The 22,437-nt window shown below is 38.3% G+C and overlaps 1 protein-coding gene across 1 annotated transcript in view; it reads left to right on the forward strand.

Annotated features, from left to right (window-relative positions):
- Window positions 1-22,437, forward strand: part of dnah6 (dynein, axonemal, heavy chain 6) — a 102,743-nt gene that overhangs the window by 62,809 nt on the left and 17,497 nt on the right. The window contains exons 50-62 of the mRNA XM_065254676.2: window positions 3,747-3,989; window positions 4,252-4,419; window positions 8,090-8,325; window positions 10,900-11,161; window positions 11,256-11,379; window positions 11,501-11,697; window positions 12,002-12,205; window positions 14,594-14,719; window positions 15,179-15,343; window positions 17,411-17,478; window positions 18,863-19,043; window positions 21,321-21,500; window positions 21,831-22,064. Coding sequence (XP_065110748.1) covers window positions 3,747-3,989; window positions 4,252-4,419; window positions 8,090-8,325; window positions 10,900-11,161; window positions 11,256-11,379; window positions 11,501-11,697; window positions 12,002-12,205; window positions 14,594-14,719; window positions 15,179-15,343; window positions 17,411-17,478; window positions 18,863-19,043; window positions 21,321-21,500; window positions 21,831-22,064 — 2,388 coding nt within the window. The remainder of the gene's footprint in view (window positions 1-3,746; window positions 3,990-4,251; window positions 4,420-8,089; window positions 8,326-10,899; window positions 11,162-11,255; window positions 11,380-11,500; window positions 11,698-12,001; window positions 12,206-14,593; window positions 14,720-15,178; window positions 15,344-17,410; window positions 17,479-18,862; window positions 19,044-21,320; window positions 21,501-21,830; window positions 22,065-22,437) is intronic.

Raw genomic sequence — 22,437 nt, forward strand, 5'->3', positions numbered from 1 at the left:
ATTTTGTTTATTTATTTTTTGAATAATTGTCAAAATTTACAGGCACATGTTAGACCCGATGGTGTGTAGTGGGCAGCGCTCCAATATGTGGTGCTTTCACACTTTCGGTGACCCAAGTTCAATTCCTGGCTTGAGTCGTGGTCATTTAACCGATCCCATACCCCTCTCTACTATCTGTACTTTCCCATCCTCTCCTTACCCTCTGTTAAATAAAAAGACAAAAATTGACAAAAAAATAATACAAAAAATGTAAAGGCACTTAATTGACCATTTAAACAAAAAACTAGCTTCGCACTAAAGGTCTCCATGAAATTTATAATTAAATACATGTAGAAAGATAATCAGTTTATTTTTTTTTTAGAATAAACAAATGACTAAATAAACTAAACTGTGTGTTGGTCAGCATGTTCAGTTCTGGTGTGTCTGTTGTAGTGTTGTGTTTTGGGTGTGATAAATGACACTGTGCTGACCAACCACACTGCTCATTAGCTTAAAGCAACAAGGCTGAACATCTTTTCAACCCGCTTTTATTTGCTTATTTGTTTTCATCAGCCTGTGCCAGATATTTCAAGGTGACCGTTGTGGTTCTCATGAATGAAATGAAGGAATTACCTATTACAATGTTTTACAGGGCAGTCTGTATGATATGTTTGCGTTTTGTTTGTGGACACCATTGCTTTATGTAAAAAAACACTAGTAATATAGTAATAGTATAATAATAGTAATTTTGTGCCATTATTAACTGTACTTACCCTCATGTTTTTCTAGTCCCTAACTTACTTTCTGTGAAGCACAAAATAAGAGATTTGAAAGGATTGTTTTTTTTCAATTATTTTTGCTTCATTATTCAAAGTCATATGATTTTTTGCGATGTTTCATGCACAAATCATTGAGTCCAGTTTTGTTAACTGGGTCAACTGGTTAACTGACCATTTAACAGATCAAAAGATTTATTTACAAATCAAACTTCACTACAATCATCATAAACGTTCATTAACACACCAAGGAGAACCAAAGTGAATATTTTGAAGAATTACCTAATTTCTTGTTTGTTGTACAGTAATTGCGTAGAAAAGATAATCCTGTAGCTCAAATGATAGAGCTTCGTGTAAGTACTGTACAGGGCTCATAGCAAATCATTTTTAATACTGGCCCAGTCGGGCCAGTGGTTCAGGATTTCACTTGCCCTGCCAAAATTTTTACTGGCCCCACCAAAAAAAGATTTCAGTGTCACAAATTTAAAATAATAATTCAAAAGTCGAATATAATTGTATACATATACATTTTATTCATTATTTGTTAAGACAATTGGCAATAAAGTTTAGTGGACCAGATAAAGGATTATCCGCAACCCTTTTAGTACCATACAGCTTTTCTCATGAGCTTCGAGGTTTTGTTCACGATGGTTGCTTGTTCCAACGACAAAGGCTCCCGACTTGTCTGCTTTACCTGGAAACTGACGGCAAACTGGAAAACATTTTCATAATTTCTTTCGTTGTGTTTTACCCAAGTAAATGTGTGCTTTCAAGATGTTGAAAAAATTACGATTTCGTTTGGCCTTATTAGAGGCCGCCACTGTCCACAACCAATAAGGTAGGAGAAACCTCATGACTTTGTTGAGAAGTTAACGTTCACAACGCTTAAAATGTGTCTTGATGGTAACATTACATAAGAATACATACAGAAAAACGACCACAGACAGAAAATATATTTTAGTGACTGAGAGCGAAGCACTGGCCCGCTCGGGCAAGTGACAATAATGTTTACTGGCCCAAATGTCTCTCCCACTGGCTCCGGGCAACCGGGCAGACCTTTATGTTGAGCCCTGTAGTAACTCAAATGTTGTGGTTGAGGTTCAGTGTAATTTTTTCGGTAACACTTTATTTTACGACCCGCAAAGTACCGCGTAATTAAACCGAATTTACAGCGTACCTATTTGTAACAACAGGGTAGGTAACCTGTAGGTATAAGGGAATAATATTTTAAGTTTGGGGTAATAAGGGGGTAAGAATATGAAGAATTCTAAATTATTTATACTCTAAGTATTTTATAACAACAGGGTACCTATTGTAATATTACGTGGTATGTATGACTTAGTCAAGTCTATGGGGAAATTATGTTTTATTTATTTTTTATTGTGAATTTTTCATATTGACTACGAGCCACATCGGCAAATAAATATAACAGCATATCACTTTTATTTTAGTAGCCTATATTACTTGCTTTTAATAACAAAAGTCCAGCTGATTTAATGTGGTTATCTTTTTTTTAAGGTAAGTACAATACAAATAGCAACTTATTCCCTATTTACCAGGAAACTCCTATATTTGCGGACATATTTGAAGTGGTGCTTTGCAATTTATTTACTGTAAACACAAGTATTTTAGCCAAATATAATTTATGAAATGGCAAACCAGAATGAAACAACAGCAGATATCAGCTCCCGCTAAAGCAAAAGACGACTACATGCGTAAGTTAGTGCGCAGGTGTAGAGCGCGCGGCCGTCTGCAGGAGGTTTGCTGGAACGCGATCCTGAGGTGAAATTTCTTTAAGAGGTTTTAAAAACGTTCTACACTGTGGAGTACGGCTGCGAGTGATGTTAGCAGGTTCCGCATGCTGGATAAGGTGACTGGTTTTGTTAATACATGACTCACGCATTTCAAACAATGTTTTTCAAGAAAGTTGCTAGCTAACGGTAGCTGGTTAGCTAGCACATAAGTAAGCCTAAAATTTATAAACGTAACTGGCTTAGAAAACTCTGTTTCTGTCAAGGCACAGTGAAGAAACATTTACTGAAGGCTTTCATTTATGTTTTTTATATGTAATGCAGAACAGCATTTGTGAGACGACATCAACTCATCATCCGAGTGGACAAGAACACCAACAGAGGAAGCCAAGCCGCAAAAACAATGAAAAATTGTCATGACTTTTTATTTTAAATAAAAGTTATGTGATAATAAACATTAAGTGTTGGCTTAATTATAGTGTTTTAAAGATGTTTTGAAATAAGTTGTTTTAAAATAAAAATAACAATATTCTGTATGTTTATGGTATTTACCCTATAACAAGAGGTGAACAAAGCACCACTTTAGTTTACAGCCCGCAAATATGAGAGTTACCTGGTACATACACAGAACAATCGGGGAATAAGCCCCACTTTAGTTTACAGCCCGCAAATATGTGAGTTACCTGGTACATACACCGAACAATCGGGGAATAAGCCCCACTTCAATTTACAGCCCGCAAATATAAGAGTTACCTGGTAACTCCTGTATACATATACAGATCAAAGAGGTACAAGTTGCTATTATTTTTATTGTGTGTTATATTTTATTTGCCGACGTGGCTTGTAGACATCAACTGTAGGCTATACAAAACACTTCATCAGGTAAGTAGCAAATATGAAAAAAAAAAAACATATTACACATAGACCATATTACCCATAGACGTAAGTCATACATACCACGTAATATTACAATATGTACCCTGTAGTTATGAAATACTTAGAGAATAATTTTCCATATATTCTTACCCCCTTATTACCCCAAACTTAAAATATTATTCCCTTATAACTACAAGTACGTACTGTAGAGGTACTCTGTTGTTACAAATAGGTACGCTGTAAATTCGGTTTAATTACGCGGTACTTTGCGGGTCGTAAAATAAAGTGTTACCATTTTTTCTTTAAACTAGACAGCAAATGTTTATAAATGAATAACTTGAAATTCTTGTTTTTATTTTTTCAGTGGCCTCGTGAAGCTCTGCTCTCGGTGTCCCAGACATTCTTCCAGAATGTTGAGTTTGGCAACGAGCAGATGAAGCAGTGTTTTTCAGAGATGTGCGTTGAGATCCATGTCAGCGTCACTGACATGGCTGAGCAATTTTACTCTGAACTGCGCAGATACTACTATACCACGCCCACCTCATACTTAGAGCTCATTAACCTGTACCTGAGCATGCTGGGAGAAAAGAGACAACAGCTTCAGGCGGTGAGTACTACTGTAGCTGGGGCTATATGTTGCATGTCCTTTTGACATTGTTACATTTTTTGTAAAGATTCAAATCATTTTTGGGGATTCAGATCACTTTATAAAATTTTAAAGAAAAAAGGTTGTTAGCCTTTTTATGTCATAAGAATTTTTTTTTTAAAGGAGAGATATCATAAAAATATCATTGACCAATCTAAGGCAGACACACAAAGATAAGCATTGATGTTTGACATTGAAATTGAATGCGTGTTTGTTTGTGCAGGCTCGGGATCGTGTGAAAAATGGTCTCACTAAACTACTGGAGACAAATGAGTTGGTTGATAAGATGAAGCAAGACCTCTCTGCTCTGGAGCCTGTGCTCAAACAAAAATCGATCGATGTCGATGAGCTCATGAAGAAACTTGCTGTGGACCAAGCAAGTGCTGACCAGGTGTGTGTGCTTTAAATAGTTGCTAATAATAAAGTTTGTATTCTCAGGAACTCCCTAATCTCTTACAACAGTAATTCTCAAAGTGTGGTCCGCGGACCACTAGTGGTTCGCCAAACCCCCCCAGTGGTCCGCCAAAAGATGACCTAAATTAGGCAAGTGTTTATACCAGGGCTATTCAATTGGCGGCCAGCGGGTCAGACCCGGCCCCCAAGGTAATTTGATCCGTCCCTTTATGTAGTCTGTAAAAAAGACATCTCTAGAATAAATTTAGTAAGTTAGACAACGGGCCCTACAGTTACGAGTTGATGCGCGTGCGTCTGTTTCATACAGCATGAGCTGCAGAGCGCGAGTCACGTGACTGGTGCGAGCAGCTGTGTCACGTGTTTATATTCGCGCTTTGGTCCACAAGTTCAACGCGATCGCCTCCCCCGCTCGCGCCCGCGTCTCAAGACGCGATAGCTGACTGTGGTGAGTTAAGAGACCGGACTCTATGGCTGTTTTAACTTTATTTGTTGTATTTCCAGCTTTAAAACACTGCCTTTTCCGACAATTGTTGTCTGATAAGTCTGCTCAATTATGACTTGCTTATCAACAATGACATTTACGTTACATGTCTTAATAAATGAAACTGCAGTTTTTCCAAAATTCAAAGCATCGTTCTCACACAATAATGCAATTTAAACGAGTAACAGTTCATTTGCACCACTGTATGCGTATCGTGCTGACAAACATACACCTGATTTCACTGCTCTTGCGAAATCTAAAAACATATTCTGTCTTATTAGAAGCTAGCCTAATGTTTGCCAATTATTAAGATGGCTGTTGTTGTTGAAGTAGGGCTACTGTAATAATTAGCTTTGACAAAAAAACTGCATGAAACAATGTTATGTTCCATGTTATAAACTTTTTTGATATGTGCACTGAAGTGAGTAAATGAGTTAAATTCTCAATGAGTGTGATATGGATCTTATTTACCTATTTAAATGTAGAATAAAGCTTATGTCAAGCATAAACTGAAAGCAGCTAAAATCCACAGATCTATTAGTTTTGTAATGTACTAGTTTTTGTTTCATGTGTAAAATCTCTGTAATTTCAGTGATTTTGGACATTAAGGGGAATTTTTTCAGCATTATATTGTTACCATAGATACAACCATAAACTTCACATACCCACCACCTCAGTTTTAAACTAATGGCTCTTTGGAATGACATTAAGTGGGACCTAGGCTGTTACAGTATGTTTAATTGCAGTTTTTTTTTCACATGTGCAGTTTGTTGTTCATATTAAGCTGCAACTCATTTCACATTTACTTTTTCAAATTAAATAAAATTCATATAATAATTTCTGAACATAGCATTGCATTTGTGTTTAAAAATTAGTTTTTGACTTAAAACAGTTGCATATTAAACTTAAATTTAGCTTATCCTTCCTATTTTGTTGTTTTTTTTGGGGCGTGTTAGAGTCAGATTCTGTTAGGTGGTCCTCAGAAAAATATTGGAAGATGAAGTGGTCCTTGGGCTGAAAAAGTTTGAGAAACACTGTCTTACAAGAAATCATAACATAGGTGGCATTGTATGATCTTTTAACGGAATACATTTTTATATTGTTTTAATATTTTTTTCCTAGATATGTTTATAATGTTAACCAAAGGTGCACTTGCACTATAATAGTCCTAATTTTTCATCTTACTTGGCCAAGTTTTACTTGTTCACTAAACAATCCATGTTAAAATGGGTCATTCAGATTATCCCCCACATTTGACCATATCTGCTTTTATTGTTAGTTATGTACTGTAATTATCTGTCCATTTAAAGGGACAGTTCATACAACCCCAAATCAGAAAAAGTTGGGACACTGTAGAAATTGTGAGTAAAAAAGGAATGGAATAATTTACAAATCTCATAAACTTATATTTTATTCACAATAGAATATAGATAACATATCAAATGTAATAAGTGAAACATTTTGAAATGTCATGCCAAATATTGGCTCATTTTGGATTACATGAGAGCTACACATTCCAAGACAGATCTTAAAATATGCCAGTACCATTAATTTGTCTCAGGATACACACAAGTAACGTCTTTTGTGTGTTTATAAAAGATCTTAAACATTTTATGTTAAGTGAAGGACAATTCATAGTCTTTGAAACCAGGGGCCTCATTTATCAACAGTGCGTAGAAAATGTTCTATATTTGTACCTACGAATGAAATTTAGAATGTGCCTAAGTACAAAAAAATCGGGATTTATCAAACGTGCGCACGGGGTTCGTACGCACATCAGTAAGTAATCCTTGATGATAAATCCCACTTGTTCTTAAGCATCATGCTCGTGCACGTTCATGGTCATTTGCAATCCGAAACGCCTCCAATGAACCATATATGGTGACAACACCTCCCGTTATAAGTCACGTGGTTGTGTTTTTTCCCTCATCGCAATAATGGCAAAGAGAGCAAAAAAGAGGAACTTTACAGACACAGAAATTGAGTTACTGGTGGATGAGGTTAATAACACATCTGTTTGGTTCACTTAGTACGGGAGGAATGACTAACAAAAGAAAACAAATCTGCATGGGAACATGTTACCAGTGAGTTTTATTCCGTTGGGTATGAGAACACTTATAGAAATAAATAAGTGTTTTGACATTAAATTATCAGCAAAAAAAAAAAAAACCGCGTCACAGCACACCGACGTGAAATCTGTAGGAGGACAGACAATGACAGAACTTTCCTTGGACAGCCGCAGTTCCTACGCACACTTTACGCACACTTCTGTTCGTACGCACGCTTGATAAATGAGGCCCCAGGCCTATTTGAACTCTTTTCATGCCAGCATTTTTAAGATTTTCACAAAAGTTTAATGCCTTTCAGAAAATGTTCTTCTTTAAATATATAAACATAAAATATATCAAATAAAAGAATAGACCCTGCTTCACCCTATCTTCATTTGTTTCTTTTTATCATCTCTCAAATGGGTAGGTTTTTTCAAAAATACAAAATTATTAACAAAAAGCTGAGATAATTGCATTTTTGTAAAGAACTTTTGTTAGAGATCAGATTCAGAACATAATTTTTTACACATCATTGTGCGGTAAGCTTTTAACACATTATGTGTATTTTTAACACATTATGTGTCATTTTGTGTTGATTTTGTGTTCAAGTATAACACATGTTGTGTTAAAAGTAACACAAAATGTGTTTTTTCAATAATCAACACTAATGTGTTGTTTTTAACACATTCGTTCTAAGAGTATACAAAGAGTTTTACTGTTTTTGAATCCATGGATGTTTTAATGTTTTATAGGTTGGGTAGAAGCGCCACCTAGTGGATAATAGTGGAATATGGATTGCCGTAAAAACTTGTCATTGGCAGGGTAGCATTTTTTCTTAAACGACGAGACAACTCATCAATGGCGGGGAAAGAGTTAATCTCACTGTGACTAAAGTTTCCAAAAAAGTAGACATTCACGTGTTTATGTATATGACTATCTATCAACTAAAGGATTTAAAAAGCACCTTTTTGTGGAGCTGCTTGGTGGTGGTTGGGGAAGATTTTTCTATTTTTTAATTAATGACCAATGAAAATAATCTTCATAAAGTATTACTCTAGTCTGAAACCTCAAAAGAAGTCAATATTTTAACCCTTGACTATGTTGTCCTCTTTACGTAGGTACGCGCGGTTGTAAAGGAGGACGAAGCTTTAGCCAAGGTGAAGGCCGAAGAGACTCAGGCCATTGCGGATGATGCTCAGCGAGATTTGGACGAGGCTCTGCCCGCTCTTGAGAGCGCTAATAAGGCCCTTAATGCTTTGGATAAAGCCGACATCTCTGAGATCCGTGTTTTCACCAAACCACCAGACCTTGTCATGACCGTGATGGAGGCAGTGTGCATCCTGCTCAGTAGCAAGTTAGTACAGGCTTTATATGTTTTTAATTACACATTTATTACATACTTAAAAGATATTCAATGCCTTTTCCTAAAAAAAAACATAAGAAAAAAGCCATTAAGCCATTAATTAAATGTTTTGTTTGTTTTCTTACTGTAACTTTTTGGCATTATCAATGTATAGACTATGTTTTGTGGTGTAGTCCACTGTTTTAACTGCTCTGGTTAAAGACTTTTTGGGGGCACCACAGTGGCTCCTGAGCCCTGGCTGGGTCATGAGGTCTTCCTGTGTGGAGTTTGCATTTGTCAGCATGGGTTTACTCGAGGTACTCCGGTTTCCTCCCACAGTCCAAAAACATACGTGTTTGGTGAATTGCAGATGCCAAACTGCCCAATATGCGGTGAATTGCAGATGCTAAACTGGCCAATATCCCTATAGATCAACTTGTGTATAGATTAACTGGTTCTCACCATGAAAAAAGCCGTAGATGCTGGAATGACAGCAATAAATAAATAAATATTAGATTTTTTAGCAGGTTTATGCAGTTGAAGATTAGCAACGCAGAAATCTAGCTGCAGAAAACATGCCCTCAGACATCATAAACCCCCTCTGGCTATACAATATGACTCAGTATCTGCTAGTAATTTAACAGGAGATACCTCGACTGTGTAGCATCTGGGATTTTCTCGCACAATCATAAATCTCATTCTTCTTCTATATCCTCTTCCCATCTGCTTCATTATGATCATCATTATGATAACTATAGGACAGCAATTTAATGGGTGTTTAAAATGTCAACCTAGACTGTAACAGCTCTGTCTCTTCACCCCTCTCTCCACTGTAGTTCTTTTGTCCCTATAATTGTTCAATTTGCCTTGGTGCAATTGGAAATCACCTGTGTTAAATCGTCTGTTATTCTAATTTCCTTTGTTTTATGTTTCCAGCTGCGTTCTCACCTAGCTGGCATTGAAGCTGATAGTGAAATTAGGGGTTGGTGGAGAGAAAGTGTGGCAGCTTCAATGTGTTATTAAACATTTAGATTTTTTTTAATTTCATCACTTAAAAGGATGAATTTAGACATTAAAAATGCATTAATCGGCTAATAATGAAATTAAATGTTGATTGATAGTATAACATTCCCAGTTTAAAATCCACTCAGTTAAATGTAAAAGTTATGTAGTGTGTTAACAGTATGTAACTTTGTTATGATGGTTACGTTACAAAGATATAAAAATAATTATTTTGGTATACAAAGAATATAAATCCAGTCTTAATTTAATACATGTAATAGGGGTCCCTGCTTCTCCTCTCTTTTCAATAAAGGTGCAGTGTGTAAATTTAGCGGCATCTTGTGGTGAGGTTGCGGATTGCAACCAACGGCTCAGTTCACTGCTCACCCCTCGCTTTTGAGACGCATAGAGAAGCTACGGTAGCCGCCACCGAAAAAACATGTCAACTTAAAGGGACACAAGGCAGCATTTTTATGTTAATAAATCATCTTCGTAAGTCGTTATATGGTTAAATGACTCATTACCGGACGAATAAAGACTCTCTCGCCCGCCCCTACCATCTGTAGGAAGAATACCCCACTTGCAAGTTCGCTGTATCCGACCCGGTGTCCTTCAGTCTCGCAAAGTCTCAGATATCGCGAGAAGCACGATCACTTTACGGCAAACAACACAGAGGCAGGCGAGCTAAACTCTGCTAGCGATTGTTGCAAATGGCAGAGAAGCATCGAAAACCCTTGACGGAAGGGAAACATAACTGGATTGAAAATAAGCTGATAAACTTGGTTCCGAGGGGGAAGGGACAACAGTTCATTTTTACGACAGTGGGTTTGAAAGCATTTACTTTCAGACACTATGGGGAGCTCGTAGAGAAATATTAAGCAGACTTGCCTGGTTTCCCTTTAATAAAACTCGGTGTATGTAGATAAAAATGTCTCATTCTAAAGGGGGAAACACACCATACGCCCAGCTCAGCGTCGGGTCAAGGACAACTCGGAGAAATCGTACACAGGAAGTGCACATTTAATAGCGTGAGCTTAGTCAGAGAGCGTCTACTTCAAAATGCAAAATATGCGTTAGCAGCCAATGTTAATCGTTAATGATTTAAGACAAATATGATGTTATTTAATGTTAAACTATGTGAGTGGTGCTCTGTGGCGCGACAGGGATTTGAGCAACTTCCTGAGTCAAAGCTGGGCGTCGCGGACAGGCGCCACCTGTCGGCGCCGGTGTGCGTATACTCTAGAAAACAATCTGTTTTATTTTTTTAGAACGGCGCAGCGCTGCGTGTCCGGTGTGCGACCCCCTTAAGGTAATAAAAACATAACGGTTCATTAAGAAAGGTCTTTATACACCCCTGATAATATAGTTTTGTATATAATTTTGCATTTCTGTCAAGAGAAAAATTACACACTGCACCTTTAATGGGTCATTGCCCTGAAAAAGGTTAAGAACCTCAGCCTGATCTTTTGATAGTATTTTCATTGAAAAACTAAAGCAGTCTTATTTAACATTTCTTAGTGCCAACTGTTAAAATTGACTTGTAAAAACCATCAGCTGTAAACTCAACTGTCTATCACCATCTAGGACAGACTGGGCCAGTGCAAAGCAGGTCTTGAGTGATGGCAACTTCCTAAAAAAACTAATGGACTATGACAAGGACAATATCAAACCACAGATTCTTCAAAAGCTGCAGAGATACATCACTAATCCAGACTTTGTGCCTGAAAAAGTGGAAAAAGTGTCTAAGGCCTGCAAATCCATGTGTATGTGGGTGAGGGCTATGGATTTATATTCCAGAGTTTTGAAAGAGGTCGGGCCCAAGCGCCAGAAGCTGGCTGCCGCTCAGGTGAGCCAACTTATTTTATCGTGTGAATAGGAACATTGGTGCTTTGAAGGACATTGTTTAGGGTTATTCATTTTCTTTGTTTGTTGCTTATCAGGCCGAGTTGGACGCAACAATGTCCACCCTTAAAGAAAAGCAAAAGACACTGAAAGAGGTGGAGGACCAAATCAAAGTTTTGAAAGAGCAGTTTGACTCCAGCGTGGCTGAGAAAGAGGGGCTAGGTGAGAGCTAGTATTGGTACTGTATAGTAGAACTTAAAAGGTGTCAGTGGTAGTGAATGCAATTTTCATTTGCATGTATATGTGGATGTTTGTTAATGGGTGTTTGTGTGTTTTGGTGTAGCTAAAACCATGGCTCTGACCGAAGCACGTCTGGGTCGGTCAGGCAAGTTAACATCTGCTCTGGAAGATGAGCAGGTTCGCTGGCAGGAAAGCATTGCTATGTTTGAACAGGAGATCCACAATGTCATTGGAAATGTTTTCATCGCTGCAGCTTGCGTTGCTTACTATGGAGCCTTCACTTCTCGTTACAGACAACTGGTAGGGTATTAACAGTATACTGAATTATTATTTTTATGATAACTGTTTCCCTTATCTTTGTTAATGCTATTTTACCGCAAACTCAAATAGTAAAAACATAAATGGCCTTTTGTGGTTTAATGTAAAAAAACCCTCTTATAAAACAGAAACATATTGAGATGCCGATATATACAAATACATACTTTTTCATGCTACTTATGTCAGATGAGTAAACTTTAAAACTGATGGACCACTTAGATTCCCCCTTCAGTTCCATTAGAGAATGAATGTATGTGAACAATGGGCTTTTTTATGTGTTTTGTAGCTGATAGACCACTGGATCACACGTTGTCGACAGTTGGGGATCCCGATCAGTGACAACTTCAATCTGATCAGCATTCTTGGAGACCCCTATGAGATCCGGCAGTGGAATGAGGAAGGGTTGCCGCGGGATACCGTCTCCACAGAGAACGGAATCCTTGTGATGCGTGGACGCCGCTGGCCGCTCATGATTGATCCTCAAGATCAGGTGATCCCCAACCTTTCCAAACATGCACTGAGTTCTACTTTTGCTCTTAAAACATCATTCCTTTTATTTAAACTCAACAAGGTCGACTTGTAAAGTTCTTAAAAAAATCATCATTACCTCTCAACACCTTTCAGATCACAATAAAACAAACCTAACCAAACTCGTCATTTAAGGGGTTAAGAACATATCCAAGTTCACTTACTGTAAAAAACAGCTTATTTGAATGGTAAAGGAAAGCTTCCACTTAAAAATTTGTTCTGTTTTTGACAGACAGTAGCTGCAATACACTGTTTTCTTAACTAATGACACTAGTTTACAGCTTTCAGGCTTTTTGAAGGTTTCTACATAAGTTTTAGCTCCGTATTTCTGGTGCTATCACCTTAAATATGGACAATGCTAAGGGACTGTCCTATAAACTGATCCCATAACATGTGCATTTAACAATAGCATGCATTACCAGTATGTTTAACATTTAAGCATATACTCCTTAAAAATGCCCCTTGAATGCGCACTTTTAAATTTTTGCCAGAAGTAGTAGGTCATCCGGGTACTTTTTGCCTACTGTTTTTCGAATACTATTAATTCATGCATGTAATATATGAAATACTTTGAAATTTTTTACCTAGTATATAGTACAGAAGTAGGTGATTTCGGACGCAGCGTTAAGCCTCATTCACATTTGCAGCGACTAGCAGTAGCAGAGTGACGCAATCTCATTGATTTCAGTGGAAGCTCGCCGGCATCCAGCGGCACGAGCAACAGTGACCATTGGCAGCTGGATGGGCGTGTCCAGTCGTGCGACAAAGTAGAGAAATGTTTAACTTTATGCAATTTATGAGCGACTTTTGGGAGCGACTACCAATGAGAACGAAGCAGTGAAGTTTACGTCATCCATCTCTCCTCAGTTACTGGAGTGGACGTTACTCATTTGTTTGACAACCAGATATACAGTAGAAACGCCTCCTTTGAAAGAGACAAGCAACACACAGCGATAAAGTCGCTTATAATGCGAATGTACTTTTAGACTGTAGTCTAGTATGTAGAGACAGCTGTGTGAAATAATATAATGTGTATGGTAAGAGAACTTTATGATGTTTACCTGTGCTGACTACATTTCTTGATAGTTATAGGTTTTGAGGCAGAGGAGAGAGGGGAAGTAACATGGAGCTAAATTTAGACTGACATGTTGCAAAATGCTTGAAGAACATTTCTTGACACTTTGATAGTATTGACTATTCCCATTGGGTTCTTGTTTTGCATTTCATACCCTCTGTTACATCCTGAAGTAAATGGAGGGATCAGGTGAAGGGCATCTCTGATAGCAGAGTGCTTTCGGTTGCAAATCTTGTCAAAATAGTACGATCACCAGCCTCCTTACATTACCAAACAAATATCTCTCTTTCCAGCCAATCCACTTTCATTACTCTTTTGTCTTACTATTTTTCACCTCTGTTCTTTCTTGTCATTTGTGTTTTGCTTTCTCTTTCTGGCAGTCTCTCCAGAGAGTGAAGACTGAAACACACATTTAAACATCTTGCCGTCTTGTATTGACACTTATGCACAGGCAACATTTTCCTAATCTTTTTTTTGCCTAATTCTGTTTAGCTTGTGATCACTTTTAGCCTCTATTTTCTGTTCTTAGCCCACAGGAGTGGCATCTAGTGTTGTCAAGCACTGCTAACTCATCCAAGTTCAACATGGTTTGCATCCAGAGATGCTTTACTGTATACCTCTGTTGTAAAAAGAGTTACGGTTGCATTTTCTAACAACTGCCATTCACTGGATATTTGTTCTCTAATGCTAGAGATTGTATATGAAAATCAGCAGTTTCTGGAATACCTTAACCAGCCCATATGGCACCAACATTTATACCATATCTCTTTATCAACCATTTCTATATGCATTTTGATTGGCTGATGATGAGACTGGCTGATTAGATATTTGCAAGCAATTGTTCAGGTGTACTTAATAAAGTGTCCGGTGACTGTCCCAACCGTTTCTATGGTAGATTTTTCATTGTTCTAAGATTATTTTGTCATCAGCTTTATATTTTCTCGTCAAACAGAGGCGAACATACATGCTTGTGCTACCATTAGTTTAAAGGCGGGGTGCATGATTTAAAAAAATAAACGTGTACTCGGGCCGAGTACCAAAACACTCGTAGCCAATCAGCAGTAAGATGCATGTCTACTAACCGACATCGTTGACTGGGTTGTGTATGTGTGGGGCGTTTCTATCAAAAGAAGGTCCAGATTCTATTGGGGTGGTGGCGTGTTTGTTTAGGTGATTTTAAATGTCAACATTGGCTTACATACATCATGCACCCTTTCTTTAACTTTTAGTATTTCATGAAAAGCAAAAACCTATTTATTTCCACTTTGTATCTAGGCAAACCGTTGGATACGGTCTAAAGAGACAAAGAATGATCTAAAAGTGATCAAGCTGACAGATGCCGACTTCCTCCGAACACTTGAGAATGCCATCCGACTGGGCATGCCTGTACTGCTGGAAGAGGTAATCTCTGAATCTACATCTCTTACAAACATATTTACCGTCCAGTCAAACAAATAAACTTTTTTTAAGGTAATATCTAGTTAAAGACAGGAAATTTAAAATATGAATGCATGTAATCTCATTTCAGTCAAGTTTGTTTTGACTGCTGACAACTGAAGCATACACTACACAATATTTTCAAATCTATAGTCTGAACTGTGCTATTAAGTAGAAGCGGGGACTAATTTGCATATTCATAGATCTGTGTATACTAATTGAAGCAAGGGTGTAGAGTTAAATTCAAGCTGTTTTAAAGCATGAAAAAATTACTGTGACAGGAAAAAATTACATATTCTATTTTGATACTCAAATATGAGTCTTACTGATTAAATTATTGACTCGATGGAGAATGAATAAACATCTTGCTTTGTGGTCTGGTAATTTTTCATGTTTTTAATCTGTGTGTTTGTGTGTATTCAGCTAAAAGAGACTCTGGACCCTGCACTGGAACCCATTCTTCTGAAGCAGACGTTTGTGTCAGGTGGCAGAACATTGATTCGACTGGGAGATTCGGATATCGACTATGATAAAAACTTCAGATTCTACATGACCACCAAAATGGCCAACCCCCACTACCTCCCTGAGGTACAGTATATGTGCATTACTGTGTGTCAGTCTAAGTAAATGAGAGAGAACAACAGTCTGCAAAATATCAGTGTGTACAATAGACCAGGGTTCCCCAACCTTTTTTACATCGCGGACTGGTTTCAGCTTAAAAAAAAAAATCACACACAGAGACTCCCCTTATGCTTTTAATGATGATTGACACAGGACTAAATGTTTAGGTACCTTATTATATTCCTTATTATATTCCTAAAATTATATTGAGCCTTAAAGAGACACTCCACTTTTTTTGAAAACAGGCTAATTTTGCTCCCCTAGACTTAAACTTTTGATTTTTACATTCTGCTGATATCCGGGTCTGGCCCTATCACTTTTAGCATAGCTTAGCATAATCCATTGAATCTGATTAGACCATTAGCATTGCGCTAAAAAATAACCCAAGAGTTTCGATGATTTTCCTATTCAAAACTTGACTCTTCTGTAGTTACATCGTGTACTAAGATTGACAGAAAATGAAAAGTTGCGATTTTCTAGGCAGATATGGCTAGAAACTATACTTTCATTCTGGCGTAATAATCAAGGAGGCCCAATGATATTACGCAGCGCCTGAAAAATAGTCCCCTGCTATTGAAAGTTACAGAAGGGGACTATATTCGGCTGCTGCGTAATATTATTGTGCCACCTTATTTTTGAGCGCAATGCTAATGGTCTAATCAGATTCAATGGATTATGCTAAGCTATGCTAAAAGTGGTATAGCCAGACCCAGAGATCAGCTGAATAGATTCCAAAACGGTAAAAATCAAATATTTAACTCTAGGGAATCTGGAAAATGAGAATATTTTCAAAATAAGTGGAGTGTCCCTTTAAAGTTCTACCAAATTAAGGGCTTGGCCACTTGAGTGATGGGTGAACTGCCACTTCTATCACTACCATTGAGCTAGGTGTGCGTGGTTTCAGCAACCAGCCACCTTAGCTTCACCCACGCCCCACCTCTTTACCTATTTTCGGTTATCCATGAGTGATGGCGCCGACAGGCTCCGCAAACTATTGGCTTCAAAAAAGCTCTTCACAAACCAATGGATGGTGTCATGGACACTATGTCCATATTTTTTACAGTCTATGGTCACTGTGCATCACTCGCATATACCAATAAATGGAGGCAAAGAGGCATTTCAATATTTATGGAATCTCTGGTTATCTATTTGACTACAACATTTTATTATACTCTATCATGCAAATGTCGGACCCCTGTCCTCTTTTGACAGCTACATGTATTACAGTATGTGTTTCATTAGCATTTCATTTTTTAATTTGTTTTCTGTTTAAAAGCTCTCAAATGTTGTATAAATGGTGCGGGGATTTTGAAAGCATTGGCACCTGTAAAGGTCAAATGGATTTGGCAGCTTTGCAAAGTGGACACGGCTGCGCCCGGCACTTCACATATCTGTTGTGCTCCTACCTTGGTCCTGCACCAATCCTACGCCGGCTCTGTGCCAAATAAACTCACTGCTGATTTCTGAAGTGGCTGTGGAAAGGGCGCACACCTGCCAAGAGACGATGCCCTGCCGATCATAACAGATAGGGCTGTGGTCAACAATGCTCACGGTTGGCAGAGAGCATGCTGCCAAATATGGTTCCCTGCCAGAAGGGGATGTGGCGCTTTAGGTCCACTAAGAGACAGGCCAGACGTGTCATTTCCACTTAAATAAGAGAGATGAGGTGTGCTGACTGACAGAGTCTGGACTAAAGTAACATTCTCAAGGACAGACAGCAAATAGATACAGCGACACACTAAGCGGACAATGTCAGTCATTAGTCTGGGTACACCAGTTTTCCTCAAAGTTCGAAGACATGCAGCTGGATTGTCTGTAGGTGTGAGAGTGTGAATGTGTTTGTTTGTCTGTTTGGATGGCTTAGCTCTGTGATAGATTGGACACCTGTCCAGTTTGCTGCTCAAGATATGCTGTGATAGGCTCAAGCACTTCCAAGTTACAACCCCATACAAGGTGGATGATGGAGCAAGGATCATTGGTCCCAAGCTACAGTACATGTCACATAATCGCTTATTTCCTTATTCTCTTTGACAGGTGTGCATCAAAGTGACTATCATCAACTTTACTGTTACAAAGTCAGGACTGGAAGATCAAATCCTCAGGTAATTCAGTAGGATACTAAATATGAACTATTACGGTTTATGGCTATCTTTATCTTAAACTGCAGTGGTTACTACAGTGGGTGCTGTTGTAAACGTGAAGAAAAAAATTTTTTTCTTTGAATTAACAATAGAAAAAATGTATAGGGAACGATATCAAAAGCATCCGAAGTAATACTGATCTGCATCTTGAGACAAAACAATGCCACTGATATGTCAGTGCAATATGTCTTTAACATAGACTGTAAAAAAAATTGGACGACACCCATTCGCTCTCTTCCATTGCTGAAAAGTGAAGCCGCCAGTGTCCCGATACGGCGCTGACATCTTGGGTCTTGAGTCTGCGCAGTAGCGATTTCGGGATCAGTCCTGCGCAGTAGTGAGCAGGAAGTAAAGCGGAGAAATCAAGACCTCGCTCTCGCAGAATGCGCATATCAAAGCTGTCAATCATGATGTGACACCACCGTTTTTATAGAATTAAATAACTACTGTAACTAAAAACAAACTTATTTAAAAAAAAAGACTTGAATTTACATCAGCGTAATAAAAAAATACTGTAAATGACAGAAAAAAGCTTTGGAAAATAGATAATTGAAGTGTAATTAAATTGTTTAGTTGGTCTCAAGTCCCAATGAATAACATGGGGGGGGGGGTTATGACCTATACTGGGACCAGTCACTGGGGGGGGAGATCGAGATGTTTTGGCTTCACTTTTCAGGGCTTGTGCGGCACGCTTGTTTTTTTAAATTAAGACAGCTCAAACATGCACTTAAGTCTTGGACTAAGATAAGCCCTGTTCGGGAAACTGCCCCTAAATGTCTTCAGAACACTTAAAGGTACAGTGTGTAAATTTTAGCGGCATCTAGTGGTGAGGTAGTGAATTGCAACCAATGGCTCAAGCCACTACTCACCTCACACCTTTGAAACACAAAGAGAAGCTATGGTAGCTGCCACGGGAAAAACATGTCCTCGACGAAGAACTTAGTAAAAACGTTTGTTCGTTAAGGGCTTCTGTAGAAACATGGCGACACAAAATGGCGACTTCCAGGTAAAGGGGACCCTCGTGCATGCAGATAAAAACGTCTCATTCTAAAGTGATAAAAACACAACGGTTCATTATATAAAGGTCTTTATACACCCCTGATAATATAGTTTTGTATATTAATTTGCATTTCTGTCAAAAGATCCTTCTAAAAATTACATACTGCACCTTTAAAATATATAACAAGTGTACATATATGATGAATAAAGTTTTATTTTTTCCTCCTAAAAAACACAGCACAGCATTTTTTTCAGTCTGGTGTACTTATAAGGTACCTGGTGGATACAGGTGCCTCAGGAGCAGACTATATGATTTGTATGATTGATTATATGTATCTGTGTACAGTGATGTAGTCCGTCTGGAGCGTCCTGACCTGGAAGAGCAGAGGAACCAGCTGATAGTTCGCATAAATAAAGACCGGAACCAGCTGAATGCCATTGAGGACCGTATCCTCAAACTGCTCTTCACCTCTGAGGGGAACATCCTTGACAACGAGGAGCTTGTACAAACTTTACAAGAGTCAAAGGTCAGTTGTTTGGCCTAAGGAGGTTAAGAGGAGGCAGGAGGTTTGTTTTCTTGACTGATCCAGGTTACTATTGAAGGTCAGAGAATTCAGATGTTTTGGACTAAACTAGAAAACTAGAATTTGAAAGTAAAGTTCACACTAGTTCTGTTGAAGTTGTCTGGTATCACAGAGGTTTTTATATTTACAACTGATTAAACTGACCCTTTACTAAGCCCCTTCTATCATACAAGTGCTAACTCTTAAAGGAATATTCCATTTTCTTAAAAGAAAAATCCAGATAATTTACTCACCACAATGTCATCCAAAATGTTGATGTCTTTCTTTGTTCAGTCGAGATGAAATTATGTTTTTTGAGGAAAACATTGCAGGATTTTTCTCATTTTAATGGACTTTAATAGACACCAACAATTAACACTTAATTCAACACTTAAAATTTTATTTCAACGGAGTTTCAAAGGACTAAAAACGATCCCAAACGAGGCAAAAGGGTCTTATCTAGCAAAACGATTGTCATTTTTGACAAGAAAAATAACAAATATACACTTTTAAAGCACAACTTTTCGTTTAGGTCCGGTCCAGCGCGACCTAACGTAAATGCGTAGTGACGTAGGGAGGTCACGTGTTACAAATATAAAACTCACGTTTGCTGACTATTTTAAACAATAAACTGACACAAAGACATTAATTAGTATCAGTTGACATACAACAACGTAGGAACGGTCCTCTTTCACCACATTTGTAAACACTGGGGCGGAGTTTCGCGTTCGTCCTCTGTGACCTCTTGACGTGATGACGTATTGCGTCGGGTCACGCTAGCGCATGACCACCGGATTTAAACAAGAAGTTGTGCTTTAAAAGTGGATATTTGTTATTTTTATTGTCAAAAATGAAAATCGTTTTGCTAGATAAGACCCTTATGCCTCGTTTGGGATCGTTTAGAGTCCTTTGAAACTCCGTTGAAAAAACTGTTAAGTGTTAAGTGGTGGTGTCCATTAAAGTCCATTTCCTCAAAAAACATTATTTCTTCTCGACTGATCAAAGAAAGACATCAACATTTTGGATGACATGGTGGTGAGTAAATTATCTGGATTTTTCTTTTAAGAAAATGGAATATTCCTTTAACTACATTTTTTTTATTTTTTAATGGTTGGAAAAAGAAACCATCAAGGAATAAAGATAAATGGATTGAAACCTCAGGAATATTGAATGTAATTTCAGGCTAACAGTTCTATTGTACTGGCTCCATTCCATAAAATTCTTGAATAATATATTAGACAGCTACTATTAAATTCAATTGAAATACACAGTATTTTTTGACTATATGCTTTCGCCAAGCTATGAATGGCTAGTAACATTTAAAGAGTAACTAAACCCTAAACCAACTTTTTTCAGTTAAAGATCTGTAAGAATGATGCTTTATTAGTGCTGTTCATTCATTTTAGTAAGTTTTTTGACATTTGTATATGAAGTGTTTCAATACTACAATATATGGTGTAAAAACATCTGAGTGCTGCCCTCTTCAGGTTGAACGGTGGCCACTGCAGTTGAATTTTTCCTATTGGATGATGGGCCCAAAAACTCGTGACGTAAGCAGATTCAAGCTCACCACGCCCTTGTTACGATCTCACCGCACACTTAAGTTCGTCCCCTCTATCTCCGTTAGGATCTGCCCACTTTTCTTGCATTTTTCAAATATTGCCAGTGGGTGGAGTCAGGCTCTGACCAGGGGTTTAGTTACGCTTTAAGGCAGGGCTTAGCTTCCACACATACCTATAATTAACCTTCCCTCACTTTTACACCGTACAGTACATACAGTTCACATTTGTTTGCAGCAACATTGGTATGCAAGGGTGGAAACGTCTGCGGTGTCGCACATCGTGTACTTGAGCTGAATTTGAGTTAGCGTGAAGATCAGGGGCTAGATGCCATATCACTGTCTTTTACCCTTCCACCACCCACAGAGAGTGATGAAGGACTGAACGGAAAAGACAGATGGATTGATGGAGAAACGGAAGGGTAGACGAATGGCAGGTTGTGCTAAAATATCTGTCACACAGACAGAAAACAGCTCTGTCTTTGTCTGACACCCCTTCAACAACCTCATGTATCTCTAAGACTGACATTGGTCCTCAGCGTGGACTTCTTTACAGATTGTTGTGCATTTTTAGGTTTTAAAAACATGTCAGGCTGCCAAGGCATTGCATTTGTCTGTTTGAATATGACACTTATGCTTTAGGGACATGTGATCACCATCTGTCTTTCTTCTCTCTGGCCTAGGTGACATCTCAGGCCATTAAATCTCGGCTGATGGAGGCGGAGACGACGGAGGAGATGATCAACACAGCCAGAGAGAAGTATCGCCCTGTTGCCACGCGTGGCTCCATCATGTACTTTGTCATTGCCAGCCTGTCTGAGATTGACCCCATGTACCAGTTCTCCCTAAAGTACTTTAAACAGGTAACTTCATTCTAGAGCACTTAACCTAGAAACGTAACATAGTAAATGCAACATTGGGAAAAGTGTAACTATACTGTAGCAACCCTTTAACCAACTTGTGATTTAATAAATACTATTCATATGCATAATTGATGACAGGCCAGTGAATTATTTGAAAATAATGTACACCCAGCCAGTTAGAATAAAGCATTCAACAGCCCTCTGGTATAAAATATATTACTGCATAGGTAGGGTTTATAGATATGAAATCTATTGCAGGGTCCCTGAAGAAATCACTTGACACAGGAAATCTCTGTCCTGATATATGGTGCCTCTCGTATTCTTTTGCAGTTGTTCAACAACACTATAGAGGCAGCAGAGAAGCACAAAGATCTGAGCGTGCGACTACAGACTCTACTGGATCAGACTCTGCTGAGCGCCTATACAAATGTGTCTCGTGGTCTCTTTGAGAAGCACAAGGCCATCTACAGCTTCATGCTGTGTGTGGAGATCATGATGCAGAAGGGCGAGATCTCACAACAGGAGTGGCAATACTTCCTGCGAGGGGCTGGAGGCATGGAGAAGGTGGGGAATACAGAATAAGGGTGATGAAATGTGATGATTACTGTACAACACCTGCCGCTTTGTGTTTGTGTGTGTGCGCGCGCTTTTACACTATTTTTGTCCTTAGACTTCCTTTAAAAGTAATGCTTATAGAACAGAGACATCAAACAGAAAATTAACAACTAGCCATGAATGAGATTTAATTGTGTTAATTGTTAGAGCGGTTTTCTATTTTTCCCCTTTCCTCAGGGAACTGTACTATCTGTCATTAAAAAGGCATTTCCCTAATGCATCACACTGTTATATTGTGTTAATGCGCATTGAAGCGTTACATTTTGCGAACTGCAAACAGAATCTGTTGCACTGCAGTCAGACATCAAACTAGTGGTGCTTG

Source organism: Paramisgurnus dabryanus, chromosome 4, assembly GCF_030506205.2.
Source record: "Paramisgurnus dabryanus chromosome 4, PD_genome_1.1, whole genome shotgun sequence".
Classification (NCBI taxonomy): domain Eukaryota; kingdom Metazoa; phylum Chordata; class Actinopteri; order Cypriniformes; family Cobitidae; genus Paramisgurnus; species Paramisgurnus dabryanus.